The sequence below is a fragment of the Propithecus coquereli genome, unplaced genomic scaffold (assembly GCF_000956105.1).
Source record: "Propithecus coquereli isolate 6110/MARCELLA unplaced genomic scaffold, Pcoq_1.0 Scaffold111, whole genome shotgun sequence".
Lineage (NCBI taxonomy): Eukaryota > Metazoa > Chordata > Mammalia > Primates > Indriidae > Propithecus > Propithecus coquereli.
In genome coordinates this window covers 5,440,793-5,453,027 of record NW_012135081.1, presented here as the reverse complement: position 1 = coordinate 5,453,027, position 12,235 = coordinate 5,440,793, and the positions used below count along the sequence as shown (strand labels likewise).

The following is a 12,235-nucleotide window of genomic DNA, read 5'->3' as shown; positions in this document are numbered from 1 at the left end:
GGTAAGTGTTAGGTTCAGCCAGGCTGAGTGATGTCTCCTTCCAGAGTGAAGTGGGTAGGTTTCAGAGTCAACGAGATTAAAAACAAAAAGACAAATAGGTACAGAAGTTTGTAGTTGTAGCTGTATTACCAGAGTTAACCATTCTTAATTAGCTTGGGTATAATTTCACATTTTATAATAAACCTTAGTGTACCATTTTTTTCATTAAGACATATAAAAATTTAGATTTTGAAAAACAAGGTTGATTTTTTCACTATTGAAGGTACCAGCAAAAGATATCTATATATGTCATCATTTATTTTGTAAAATTAGGCACAATTTTATCTACAGATGTTCAATTAAGAATCCTACTCCCATGGCTAAACATTTCATGAAGTGATATTCCAGTAGCCTGAGAATTATCTGAATCGCTGGAGACAGATAAAGGAGAAGACTCCTTTAGGACCAGCACCAACGGATGCACTTCAATTTCCTTGCTAACTCACTTTACCAACCCTTCTCCCCTCCGACCTCCACTTGAGATTACATTTAGAGCATCATGTGCAATTTCCATTTGAAAACTTATAGGAAAGTAATCACTACAAAATTCACAACATATCACTGCTCAAGGTGGACTTAGATAATGATAATATCTAGGGATCCAAATCCCTGTACATTGTATTTGAGAACTAAGAGCCACAGTGAGCCAGGACTGCAATGAAGATGACCTGGTCCCAGTTCAAAGCTTTTTCACAGAATCCTTCACTCACCTGTTTTGGCCAGAGAAAATTTATTCTTTGTTTATAAAACTGAGTTGTCTCTCACTACCATTTATGCTGATTTCCGTTTGTTCTTCTGGTGGAGATGGTAAATGTTTGATAAGACCGTATCTCAAAATTTAAAAATATCTCTAACCAGAAAGCAATTTCTGCTGTTTCCTGAAAGACATGATATTCGGCAAGAACATGGTTCAGAGAGAAGAAAAGGGATGTGGGTAGATAATGTGACCTCCTAAAAACTGTAAGAAAACCTAGATGTTTAGAAATTATGGCACCCATACCCCTGTTTCTATAAATGTATTTCCCCAGTTTTGCTTCTATACTCTTTCTTTTCTGTTTTATCTAAAGACTAAAGAATCATTGTTAAGCTGACTTTAGATGATGTGACCAGGACACCAGTAGCATGATCTAAAATATGGTCCATTCTAGTCCCAGCCCCCCTGACTACCTCTATGAATTTGTCAGTGAAGTAACCACTCTCTCTTAGTTTTCTCCAATCTATAAGCAAATTAAATGCTACTGACTCCCACTGGAAAATAATATGAACATATGGGAGATACCTGATGAAAAGCCCATTGGAAAATGTTGTGACTTCAATCTATAAGATTGTCTTGGGGTTTTAGATACTCTGAAGAAGGACTTTCAGAGGAATCAGGACAGTCGATCTACAATGGTGAGTATAGGCTCTGTTCTTCTGTTCTTCTACTTGGAGAATGACACAGAGGTGTGTTTGTGTGTGTGTGTGTGTGTGTGTGTGTGTGTATACATAAGAGTGCTTGAGTGTTTTTAAACTGTCTACAAAACACCCTTTAGTGGTCACAAGGCTGTCCAGAAAATCCAGAAAATAGTGCTGGCTCAGAGCCCACAAATATTCTAAGCTTATCATCTGCTAGTGGTTGCTCAGCTATTATAGCAACCACTGCTATGGGAACAGAACTTTAAAACATGTGTGTGTTTATATGTGTGTGAGTACACACCCCCATGTGTTTACTATTTGGCAGGGGGTTGTATACATGGCTCTGTGACATGGGGGAAGGTTAGCTATAGGTGAGTGTAATGTATGTGTGATTCCTAAAACATAAACCTGATTTCTGAGGCAGTACATGTGTAGTTGGGGGTAGTCTTGCAAACATGGATATCTAGTATGATTGTGTGGTTGTTCAGGGGCATGTGTAGATGTTTATGTGTTTGGGGGGGAGTACATATGTATATGTTCCAGTCTGATTTTCCGTGACCTTCACCTGGTTGTTTGACAGAGTGCTCCAGCCATGGGGCCAGCTTTGAAGACGACTTGACCCTCGGAGCAGAGGGTGAGTGGCACAGTTCTCTGAGGTTGGGCTGCAGGAAGAGGATATACATTTGACAAATTAAGGATAGGATGGAAGAGGAAAACTTCAGAAAGAAACAGCCCATCCCTGGGATCTTATCTATAGGAAAAGACCAGTCTCATTATGATCTAATGTAAAACACAGAAAGCATCACATGCCCAGAAACACTTTCTCAACAACCTATGGTGACTTCTACTAATCTACCACCAGAATTTTCCTTTAGCCCCTGGGAAGGTGGTAACATACAAAATCACCATAACATTTGTTGCCCAGACACCTTTGAGACTGTTTTCTGTATAGAAAGCCCAAAGAAGTCTGAGTACTGGGCGTAGGAGAGAGACCTCACTGCAGGAGGATAAGGGCTTCAATAAACGGTGGAGGCACAGCAACCTACCAGTGTCTCCCGGGCCTGCAAAGACTGTGGTGTGGCAGGAGCACAGGCCCAAAGGGCTGGATGGCTCACCCTCCTCGGGACAGAGGGGCTCTTGCCTAGACACCAGTCATGAGTCAAAAGTTCAGAGGCACAGGCCAGTTGTTCTCTGCCATATCTCTCCCTATTCCAGGGCTATGCTTGGTAATCTCGAGAGCCCATTTAAGAGCAGAATTCATGGAGTTCAGCTAGCCTGTGGCAGAGGGAAATGGAGGAGGCTGAGTTTTAAGTTCAGACGAGCAACTCCAGTGATTTTCATTTTCTCTTTTAACTTGTTCTTTGTCTTTATATTCCCTGTCCAGCTACACTGTTGGCCGCCAATGGCAAACTCTTCTCCAGGTAAGTGTTAGGTTCAGCCAGGCTGAGTGATGTCTCCTTCCAGAGTGAAGTGGGTAGGTTTCAGAGTCAACGAGATTAAAAACAAAAAGACAAAGATTCCCAATAGAGAGTGAGATTTTCCAACCAGCAATGAGGGTACAGACTGTGTTTCCTCTGTAGGTGGTTCAAAGGTACTAGCAGAGGGTGAATATGCCCGGCAGGGATGCCTTGAAGCCAGGGTGCAGACTGGGAAATGATTTGTATGACACCTGCTTTGATCTCTACAGGAGTTTCCTCGACACAGGCAGGCCTTGCCAGCTACTTGATCTTGGCTGTAGTTTGGCTTCCAGCAGCATGACTGGGGGAACCAACAAGACTAGTTCGAGGTAGGTACTCATTTCTGCAGGGTGGGAGGGTGAGGAAGATGAGAGGCAACGGAGAAAGGAACCAATAGTGCACTGACAGAGGAGAATGGAACTGCTAGTGTACCTCTCAAAACCAGATTTTGAATGTGCTTATTGACTCATTTTTACCTTCAGGGTGAGAATAAAAATTTTTACCTTCAGGGTTCTATGTTCCTTCCACACTTACGGCTTAGTTGTCCCACTCAAGCACAAGTCAGTTGGCAAGTTGCAAAGCACCTGGCCAAAGACAGATATATCATAGCAAATGCAAGTGGAAACTGAGTAGTTAATAACACAACCACAAAATTTATTTGCATTTATACTGCTTTTCACTTTTCAAAACTCTTTCATATTTACTTCAGTTTTTATTCATCTGCAATAAGTAATTCAAAATACTGTGCTACAATTTTATTCAGTTTTTATAACTAGGGCTATAATTCCCATATTTTAGACATAGAATTTAGGTTCAGAGAAGGGACAGTTTTTCTCAAAAGCTTTTCACAGTGCAAGGTAGAGAAATGGCCAGAAAGGAATTTCGATCTCTTGACAGTTTTAGTTCTGCATTAACATATGTCTCAACACTGTCACCTGTTTATGGAAACTCACTCTTTTCAGCATCTCAGAGATTCTGGACAAGGTACAAGAAGACGCAGAAGATGTCCTCTTCAGTCTGGGCTTTGGCCAAGAAGACCTCAAAGACACTTCCCGGATCCCTGCCCGATTCTTCACCACTCCCTCTCAGGCCAAGGGCATTGACTTTCAGCTCTTCCTGAAGGCTCAGGTGCGGAGGATCGAGATGGAGGACCCCTGCCTCATGCTGGCCAGTGAGTGTGACCACAGACACCCGCTCTTCTTCTCCGGAGCATCACAGCAGGGTTCAGCGGCTTCACATCCCACTTTCTCTCATTTAGCGTCACTTCGCCCTTTTCTCTTGTGTCCATTTCCTCTTATGTTGTCTTCAGTGATGATGGAGAATGCTGATGTTGCCTCTTTCTCTTAAAGAAACAGTCTTCAAGAGACCTCAGACCTATTGCTTCCTTCAGGTCTTCTCCCCTTTAGCTGAATCAAATCAGAACAATGTCTTTAAATCTTATACCTGTTGTCTATTTCCAAGTTGGAATATCTACTTGGGATGGGGAGTCAAGAAGTCAAGAAAGTCAAGAAAGGGGTCCCTGGGTGTTAGAAATCTAAATGGGAGAAACACTAGTAGGGAAATTGTCAACTTCTCTCTGAATTTTGAGCTTTGGGGAGGATTTTGAAGGGAGAGATCTAAAAGACAATTTGCTAATGAGCCCCAAACTCACCATCTTCAACCTTTGTACCCAGGCAGGTTTAAGCAGGTACAGACACTGGCTGTCACTGCTGATGCCTTCTTCTGTCTCTACTCCTATGTGTCTAAGACACCTGTCCAAAAGTTCACACCATCCCACATGTTCTGGAATTACAACCCAACTGATGTGCCATCCATCAGGATTCTGGCCCCAGAGCCTGAACCCCACTCACCCAGAGAGCGTCTCCGGAAAGCCATCTCCAAGATGTGCCTGTACACATGCCCCCGAAGTCGGCTATCACCACCCTACAACACTCCCAAAAGGAACAGTTTGGACCAAGTGGTGTGGGAAGTAATGGACAGAGTGAGAGGTGAAAAGCTCATCCTCCAGCAAGACTCTGAGTTTGAGCAAAGCCAACAGGAAGATCCTATGCTCCCTATTGGGGGTACAAATCTGCCCACTTCTCCCTGTCCATGTTTCCTCTGCTCTAAAGAGGAAACACAGCAGGGGATGTCCACAGTGCTACCATCATCACAAACTCCGAATTCTAATTCCAAGATACCCCATTACATACATTCTCTGCCCAGAGCAGATCCACAGTGGAGCACAGGCTCTGCACAGGTAAGAAGAGAGCTGTGGAGTCTACAGGCCACCAATAAGGAAGCCCATTCAGCCAAGGATGAGACTTTCTGGAAAAGAAAGAGCAGAGCAAGAAAGAGCCTGTTTCAGAAGAATCCCATGGGCAGGAAGGTTAAGTCATTGGACCTGTCCATCATCCAGCAGAAGTGGAAGCAGAGCATAGACAGACCAGAACTGCATCGATCTTTAACCCAGCAGCTGCAGGACACTGTTGACTTGGAGGAGGTGAGTGGGTTTGAAGTGATGGAAAGGCTGGCAGAGAAAAGCTATAGATTCTCTCCCAGATGGCGAAAAGTTAGGACCATTGGGCAAAGGAAATCCGGACTACCTGCCCTCACCAGATACATCACTTTTTGAAATAAATTCAGAAACTTTTGGTAGTGGATTAATATAGAGGCAGAAAGAGAAATGCTCTTAGTTCCTTAAAAGCAGCCAAGTTTTCAGAGCTGCTTTTGTAGTACTTACCTGATCTGATCCCCATCGAAGGTTCTCATTAAGCACATCAGCCCTTACTTTTTGCAGGGGTCCTCAAAAGAGTACAAATGGAGGTCAGTTTTACACAAAGCTAAATGCTGTTAAATAAAACATTTTCTCCAACTCTTGACAAACATGTAATCATAAAGACCTAGAAGTGCAGGGTCCACCTAGAATTCTCAGACGCTTAGGACTTCTGTGGTAGAACATGGCAGTGTGGGCAGAGCCACTCCCCAGCTCTGGGCAAGAATCTATAGCTTTTCTCTGTCCCCTTCTCTTCCCATGACCAGATCTGTCCTATGCCATAAGGGATCTTGCACACCCATGTGTGGGCACCCCAGCCTGCATATCCAAATGCCACAAGCTCCTACCCACACAGACAGCCATCCATTGGTCACCATTCAGGCCCAGAGCTGCATATGCTAGTGGAGAGCTCAGCCCTCAACAGAACAGGCATCAGGCGAAACCAATGCAAGTTCCTGCAACAGGCTTGGCGCCATTTGACCAGCAGATTTTGTGATTCTGGGTAACAGAGCATATTCTAGAAGGGATATTGCAGGGCCCAGGTGGGCACATCCTCTGAGTCCACCAACTCTTTACTGTGTGGATCCTCAGGACTCCTCTTGCCTGGGTCTATGGAAGGTACTGCTGTCAAGTGTTGGGATCTCTTGAAAAAGCTTTCAAATCCTTGCCACAAGGAGATGTAATTATTTGCAATATCACTGGCATCATGTGTCACCTGTCATTGAATGTAGAGCTGCACATCAGCTTCTGCCTTTCTTGCTATTGGGTCCCTGACACAGCAGAAGAGGCCAAGTCTCCCAAGTACACTCAGCCTCCTTCTCCTACAGCTACCTGCCACCACACATCTTTCCTGGCCCTCTGCCCCATTGGCCGTGACTGAGTTCTGTGGGATCTTGTTTATAGGTGCAAAGCAACAGTGAAGAGGAGCAGAGCATCTGGCCCAGCAGACCCAGACACCCCTATTGCTACCAGTCATTTGCTAGCCAAGATTCATGAAGTAAGTGTGCCTGTCTCTCAGATAGTGGTTCTCAAATCTGGGTGCACATTATAATTACCTGGGGAGATTTTTTAAAAAAATACCCATGATAAAGGGTCCCATATCCTATGATTCTGATTTATTTGGTATGGCATGATAACCAGTGACTGATTTTTTTAAGCTCCCCAGGTGATTCTATTATGGCTGGGAAATACTTCTCTAGACCAATGGTGCTCAGACATGCATCACAATCATGGAAGGCTTGTTAAAATAAAATGACTCCCAGGGTTTCTGATCGAGTAGGTCTGGATAAGGCCCAAGAATTTGCATTTCTAACAAGTTCCCAGGTGATGCTGATGCTGCCAGTCTGGTGATCACGGTCTGAGAACTGCTGTTATAGGATAAATTCTGCAGAATCCTAATATTCAAAGTGTAGTCTAGACCAGAAGCATTAGCCTCACATGGATTTTGTTAGAAATGCACTCTCAGAGGAGGGAGGCAAGAAGATTGACTAGAGACACTGGTCACCAGATTGTCTCAGAAAGAAGAAAAAGTTTTAGTTGAAGAAAAACATAGCTCAGGTGTAACTCTGAGGGAAAAGTGCCAAAACCATGTATACGGTGTGACTGTCACATTCAAAATGACTGAGCGAGTAGAGCAACAAATCTGCATCAAATTTTGCTTTAAGATTAAACATTCCTCTGCAGAAACTATTCAGATGATTTGGAAGTCTTTGGGTGATGATGCAATGAGTGCAGCACAAATAAAAGTGTGGCACAAATCCTTCAAAGGTGGTCAAGAATCTATTGGAAGTGATCCATGTTCTGGAAGGCCTGCAATAAGCAGAACACCTGAGATTGTTGAATGTATATGGGTTAGGTTAAGAGATGCTGGGAGAACTGTGTGAAATCCCAAGGTGTCTACTTCGAAGGGGACTGAGGCATCTTTGTCCTATGCACAATGTTTCTTGTATCTTCTTCAACAAATGTCTCTATTTTTCATATTACATGGCTGGATACTTTCCAGACAGATCTCATATATTTGCATATACATGTATATGAGCTATACATTTACATAAAGTTTCAACACCTTATATGTATGTAAAGGTAATGTAACATATTAAAACAACAATAATGATGTTGCTGGTTCTACCGAATTTTAGTAAAAGTAATCATGGGCATTAAATATTAGGTTAGTATTAAAAAAGCAATCCTGTGAGCTTTTTAAAAACAACTATTTCCTGGAATTCACCCAATAGAATTAAATACAAATCTCAGAGGTAGAGACCTGGCATTGGTGTTTGTTCTTCTTTTAAAGCTTTCCTAATGTATTAGTTACCTGTTGCAGCATAACAACCACCCAAAATGTAGAAGCTCAAAGGGATTATTTATTGTTTCTCATTGTTCTCTGGGTTGACTGGTGGAATCTATTGCTTGACTCACCTGTGTTCACGTACGCTGCTGCATTTGGCTGGTGGCTGGTTTGGAAGGTCAAAAGTAGGCTCGTCCAACATTTCTGTGATCTTGGAGCTGAAAGTCAGCTGGGTTCTCTCCCTACTGGATACGTCATTCTTTAATATCTAGTCTTTCTTACATGGAAATTTAGCAAAAACCAAAGTTTAAATGCCTCTTTTTAAGGATATACTGGAAATTGCACAACCTTCTCTCTGCTGCACAGTATTCGTCAAAGCATGTCATAGAGCCAACCTAGATTTAAAGGGAAGGAAAACCGACTCTCCTTTTTAATGATGTGGCAAAAAGTTACATTGTAAAAGGTCATGTAGGGTGAGAGGGCTACTGTGGCCATCTTTACAGACAGTCTCTCAGAGACAATGACTCTGGTGCCACTGTGAGGGTTAAGAACAACCAGTTTAATTAAAGGGCTTTATTCTTCACATTTTTAAAGACTTAGTGCAAGTAAGCTCTCATTCTAAAGCTCACTCAAACTCAGCTGTGGAATTCAAAATTTGAAAAGGAAATTCACTTCTAGATTTATCAAATTCAAATAGAAAAGGTGAGGTATATATTTCACAGCTAGATTTCCTTGCCAAAAATTGAATTTACTCTAAAATGCAAAGTTTTGCTTAAGGTTTGTCTGTCCAGCAGATGTCAGCCTTGCACAAGAAAATGTTAAGCTGTCCGGCAGCTCGGGCCGTGTGCAGAGGTCTATATGGTTATGCTTTTCTAGGCAATCTATGCAATGCCCAGCACACCGATTTTTCTCGGTGCCAATTTTTAAAAGTTGTGCCAACTTTTACTAAAGGTTAGTATTTAAAAATATTAGAATTGAATGGCTAGGGAAAAAGTATTGTTCAGAGTTATACATTTCAGGTACGTACCTAGATCCCATTTTCTGCCAATGATGGCATTGCAATAGGAGAGATTATGGTCAGAAATGCTGAATTTTATTGGTGCTAAGACACACATTTTGCCACATTTTAACATGTCTTAAAATTGGTGATGTCAACCAGTTAGTTGTCCTTTTTTTTTTTGTCTCCTTAAGTGTAATGTAAAATAATTAAAAATAATTATGAGCCTTACAAAAGATGGTTTACCAAATTCAATAAAATACCATAACTTCAAGAATTAAATGCACATAGTCTTTCAGGTAAATCAAGAAAAGATTTTGTTGATTTTCTTTCCATAATTACCTTGAAGAATAGATCTCTTGTTTGCTGACACAGTCTTTAGCTAAGGCAAGAGGTCACAGTGATTAATTCTTTACAAAGGTCTATGCATTTGTTTAATCATCTTTTTGCAAAGCTATAACCAACTCCTCTGTCAATTCACTTGTTTCAACCCACTCCTCTATCATCCTTTAAGAGATCACAGGAAGGGGAGATAGCTATGAAAACAGCTCAGTACTGCCAATATTAAAGCCTGTGTCATGAATCTGGAAGGGGGAAATTCATTTTTTTTTACTTTTTTAATTATTTTATTATTTTTTTTTTATTTCAGCATATTATGGGGATACAAATATTTAGGTTATGTATATTGCCTTTGCCCCACCCAAGTCAGAGCTTCAAGCGTTTCCATCCCCCATTAGGTGTGCACCGCACCCATTAGGTGTGAATGTACCCATCCCCTCCTCCCCCCTCCCATCTGCCCGACCCCGATAAACATTACTACTATATGTGTACATAAGTGTTGGTCAGTTGATACCAATTTGATGGTGAGTACATGTGGTGGTTGTTTTTCCATTCTTGGGATACTTCACTTAGCAGAATGGGCTCCAGCTCTATCCAGGATAATTTAAGAGGTGCTAAATCACGATTGTTTTTCGCAGCTGAGTAGAACTCCATGGTATACATATACCACATTTTATTAATCCACTCATGTATTGATGGACACTTGGGTTGTTTCCACATCTTTGCAATTGTGAATTGTGCTGCTGTAAACATTCCAGTGCAGATGTCTTTTTTATAGATTGTCTTTTGTTCCTGTGGGTAGATGCCCAGTGATGGGACTGCTGGATCAAATGGTAGTTCTACCTGTAGCTCTTTGAGGTATCTCCATATTACTTTCCACAGAGGTCGTACTAGTTTGCAGTCCCACCAGCAGTGTAGGAGTGTTTCTCTCTCTCCACATCCATGCCAACATTTATTATTTTGGGACTTTTTGATAAAGGCCATTATTTCTGGAATTTTTCATTTAATATTTTCAGATATTTTCATCTAATACTTTCATTTAATATTTTCATGGTTGATCACAGGTAACTGAAACCGTGACAAGCAAAACCACAGATAGGGAGCACTACTGTCTCTTCTTTTCTCTTCCTCGGCCTTCCCTTTATCTGTACTGTCTTGTTCTTTTGGCTGTGGGAGGCAGAAAGACAAGCTATATGCATTGCATAATGCTCATTTTCTGACCAGTAGTTCAAGTGGATCACCAAGATATTTTCAAGGCTATCAAGCCACACAGCTTCAGGTATCAGCACTCACGTAGAAATGTAAGTATTGCTTCTGGAGATGTGCAGAGCAGAGGCCCTGGCTCCATCCACACGACCTTACACAGCCCTCCTGGTACAAAGAGCTTCTAGCCATTATACTTTATAGCACCTTCAGAAATATTATCTGGTATGTCTTATAATCATATAGAGGGATAAATCCATTTTATACTCAAAAAGACTCAGAGAAGGAAAATAATTTAACAGGATCATGCAACTAGTTAGTGAGTATCAGAGCCAGAACTAGAACCCAGGTCTCCTGACTTCCACATCAATTCTCTTTCCATGAGAGCCCATAGCCCCAGTTGAGCAGGAGTTCAGGCTGTTACTGTGGATCGGAGCAAGCCTCACTACCTGTACTTGAATCTGACCTTCATTAACTGGGTGCTCTGGCCCTTTGAGCTAAGTAGCAATGGCCCCACTACCTTTGTCACCACTGGATTTTGCTTGCCTTCTTATAAACTCACCAGCAAGAGGAGCGTTACATGGATTAAACAGGAATGTTCACAGGAGACTTTGAGCTCATAGTTTAGCGTAAGACATTACAGGAAAATCAACAACTGCTTTTTATTAAATGCCATGGAGACACAGAGAAATTAATTTCCCAGATGATGATTTTTTTTTTTATAAAAAAAGATATGTGTTGGTAAGGAGATGGAGAAGATGAGTCTGGACAGATGAGTAAAGGTTGAACAGAGGAAGGGTGATTGGGGGAGTAGAAAAAGAAGAAGCAGAATATTCATATTCCGGGCAGAGAGAAATGAAATATCATAATATCTTCAGAAACTACACTTGTGCCTAGTGGGAGAAAGCAAATATGTGGGAGAAAGATCAAAAGTGAGAATAAGAAAGATAGATAGAAATCAGATTATGAAGTAAAATCTTTTATGTTATTTCAAGTGTTTTGATTTAGTCTAAAAAGATAGGAAGCCATTGAAAAATTTGCAAAGGAAGTGTTATGATTAGATTTGTCTTTTAGAAAGATCATTCTGGCAGAGGTGTGGCAAATAGGTTGAATATAGGGCCGGTGAAGTAAGGAAAATAGGAAACTACCACAGAAATCCAAGGAGAAATGGAGAAATGTGATGGTCAGAAATAAGATGAGAGCACTGGGAATGGAGGGGAGGAAAGTGGGATTTTGAGATATATTTAGGAGGTAAAATGGTTAAGCTTAGGACCAATTAGACTTGTGTTTGGGGGAGAAAAAGGGGATGAGGAAAAGAAACAGAGCAACTTCCAGGTTTTTTCTTGGGCAACTAAGTGGATATTAATGTCCTTTTATTAAGAATGAAGTACAGTAGGAGTAACAAGTTGGAAAGGAAATATTTAAAGTATAATTTTCAGAAAGGCAAGATAAAGACTCTCATGCAAACAGAAGATAAACATATTTAAAGATTTTATTTAACTCATTAATTAATAAAGGTACCAGCAATATGTTCAAACTGGTCCAAAGAGTATTTGAGAAGCTAGTTTATATACATAGACAACTTAATAGATTGCCAAGTTAGATACAAAACTGGTTAATTCAATGACATCGTAAACTATCTCTGTGATTATTGGTTCCACTGGACAGAAATTATTTGCATCATTACCCAACATAAACCTCTGCCCCTGCGGAGTTGTAAAATTGCCCTGTAAATGGAAAGTCAAGACTAACACTGTACTGAA

The 12,235-nt window shown here is 41.2% G+C and overlaps 1 protein-coding gene across 2 annotated transcripts in view; it reads left to right on the top strand.

The window, feature by feature from the left end:
* TESPA1 (thymocyte expressed, positive selection associated 1) overlaps positions 1-12,235 on the top strand; it is a 27,461-nt gene that overhangs the window by 12,933 nt on the left and 2,293 nt on the right. For both annotated transcript variants that reach the window (XM_012651008.1, XM_012651004.1), the window contains 7 exons: positions 1,382-1,431; positions 2,015-2,068; positions 2,819-2,855; positions 3,122-3,220; positions 3,854-4,062; positions 4,565-5,373; positions 6,550-6,643. In XM_012651008.1, the coding sequence (XP_012506462.1) occupies positions 1,382-1,431; positions 2,015-2,068; positions 2,819-2,855; positions 3,122-3,220; positions 3,854-4,062; positions 4,565-5,373; positions 6,550-6,642 (1,351 nt within the window). In that variant the 3' untranslated portion in view covers position 6,643. The remainder of the gene's footprint in view (positions 1-1,381; positions 1,432-2,014; positions 2,069-2,818; positions 2,856-3,121; positions 3,221-3,853; positions 4,063-4,564; positions 5,374-6,549; positions 6,644-12,235) is intronic.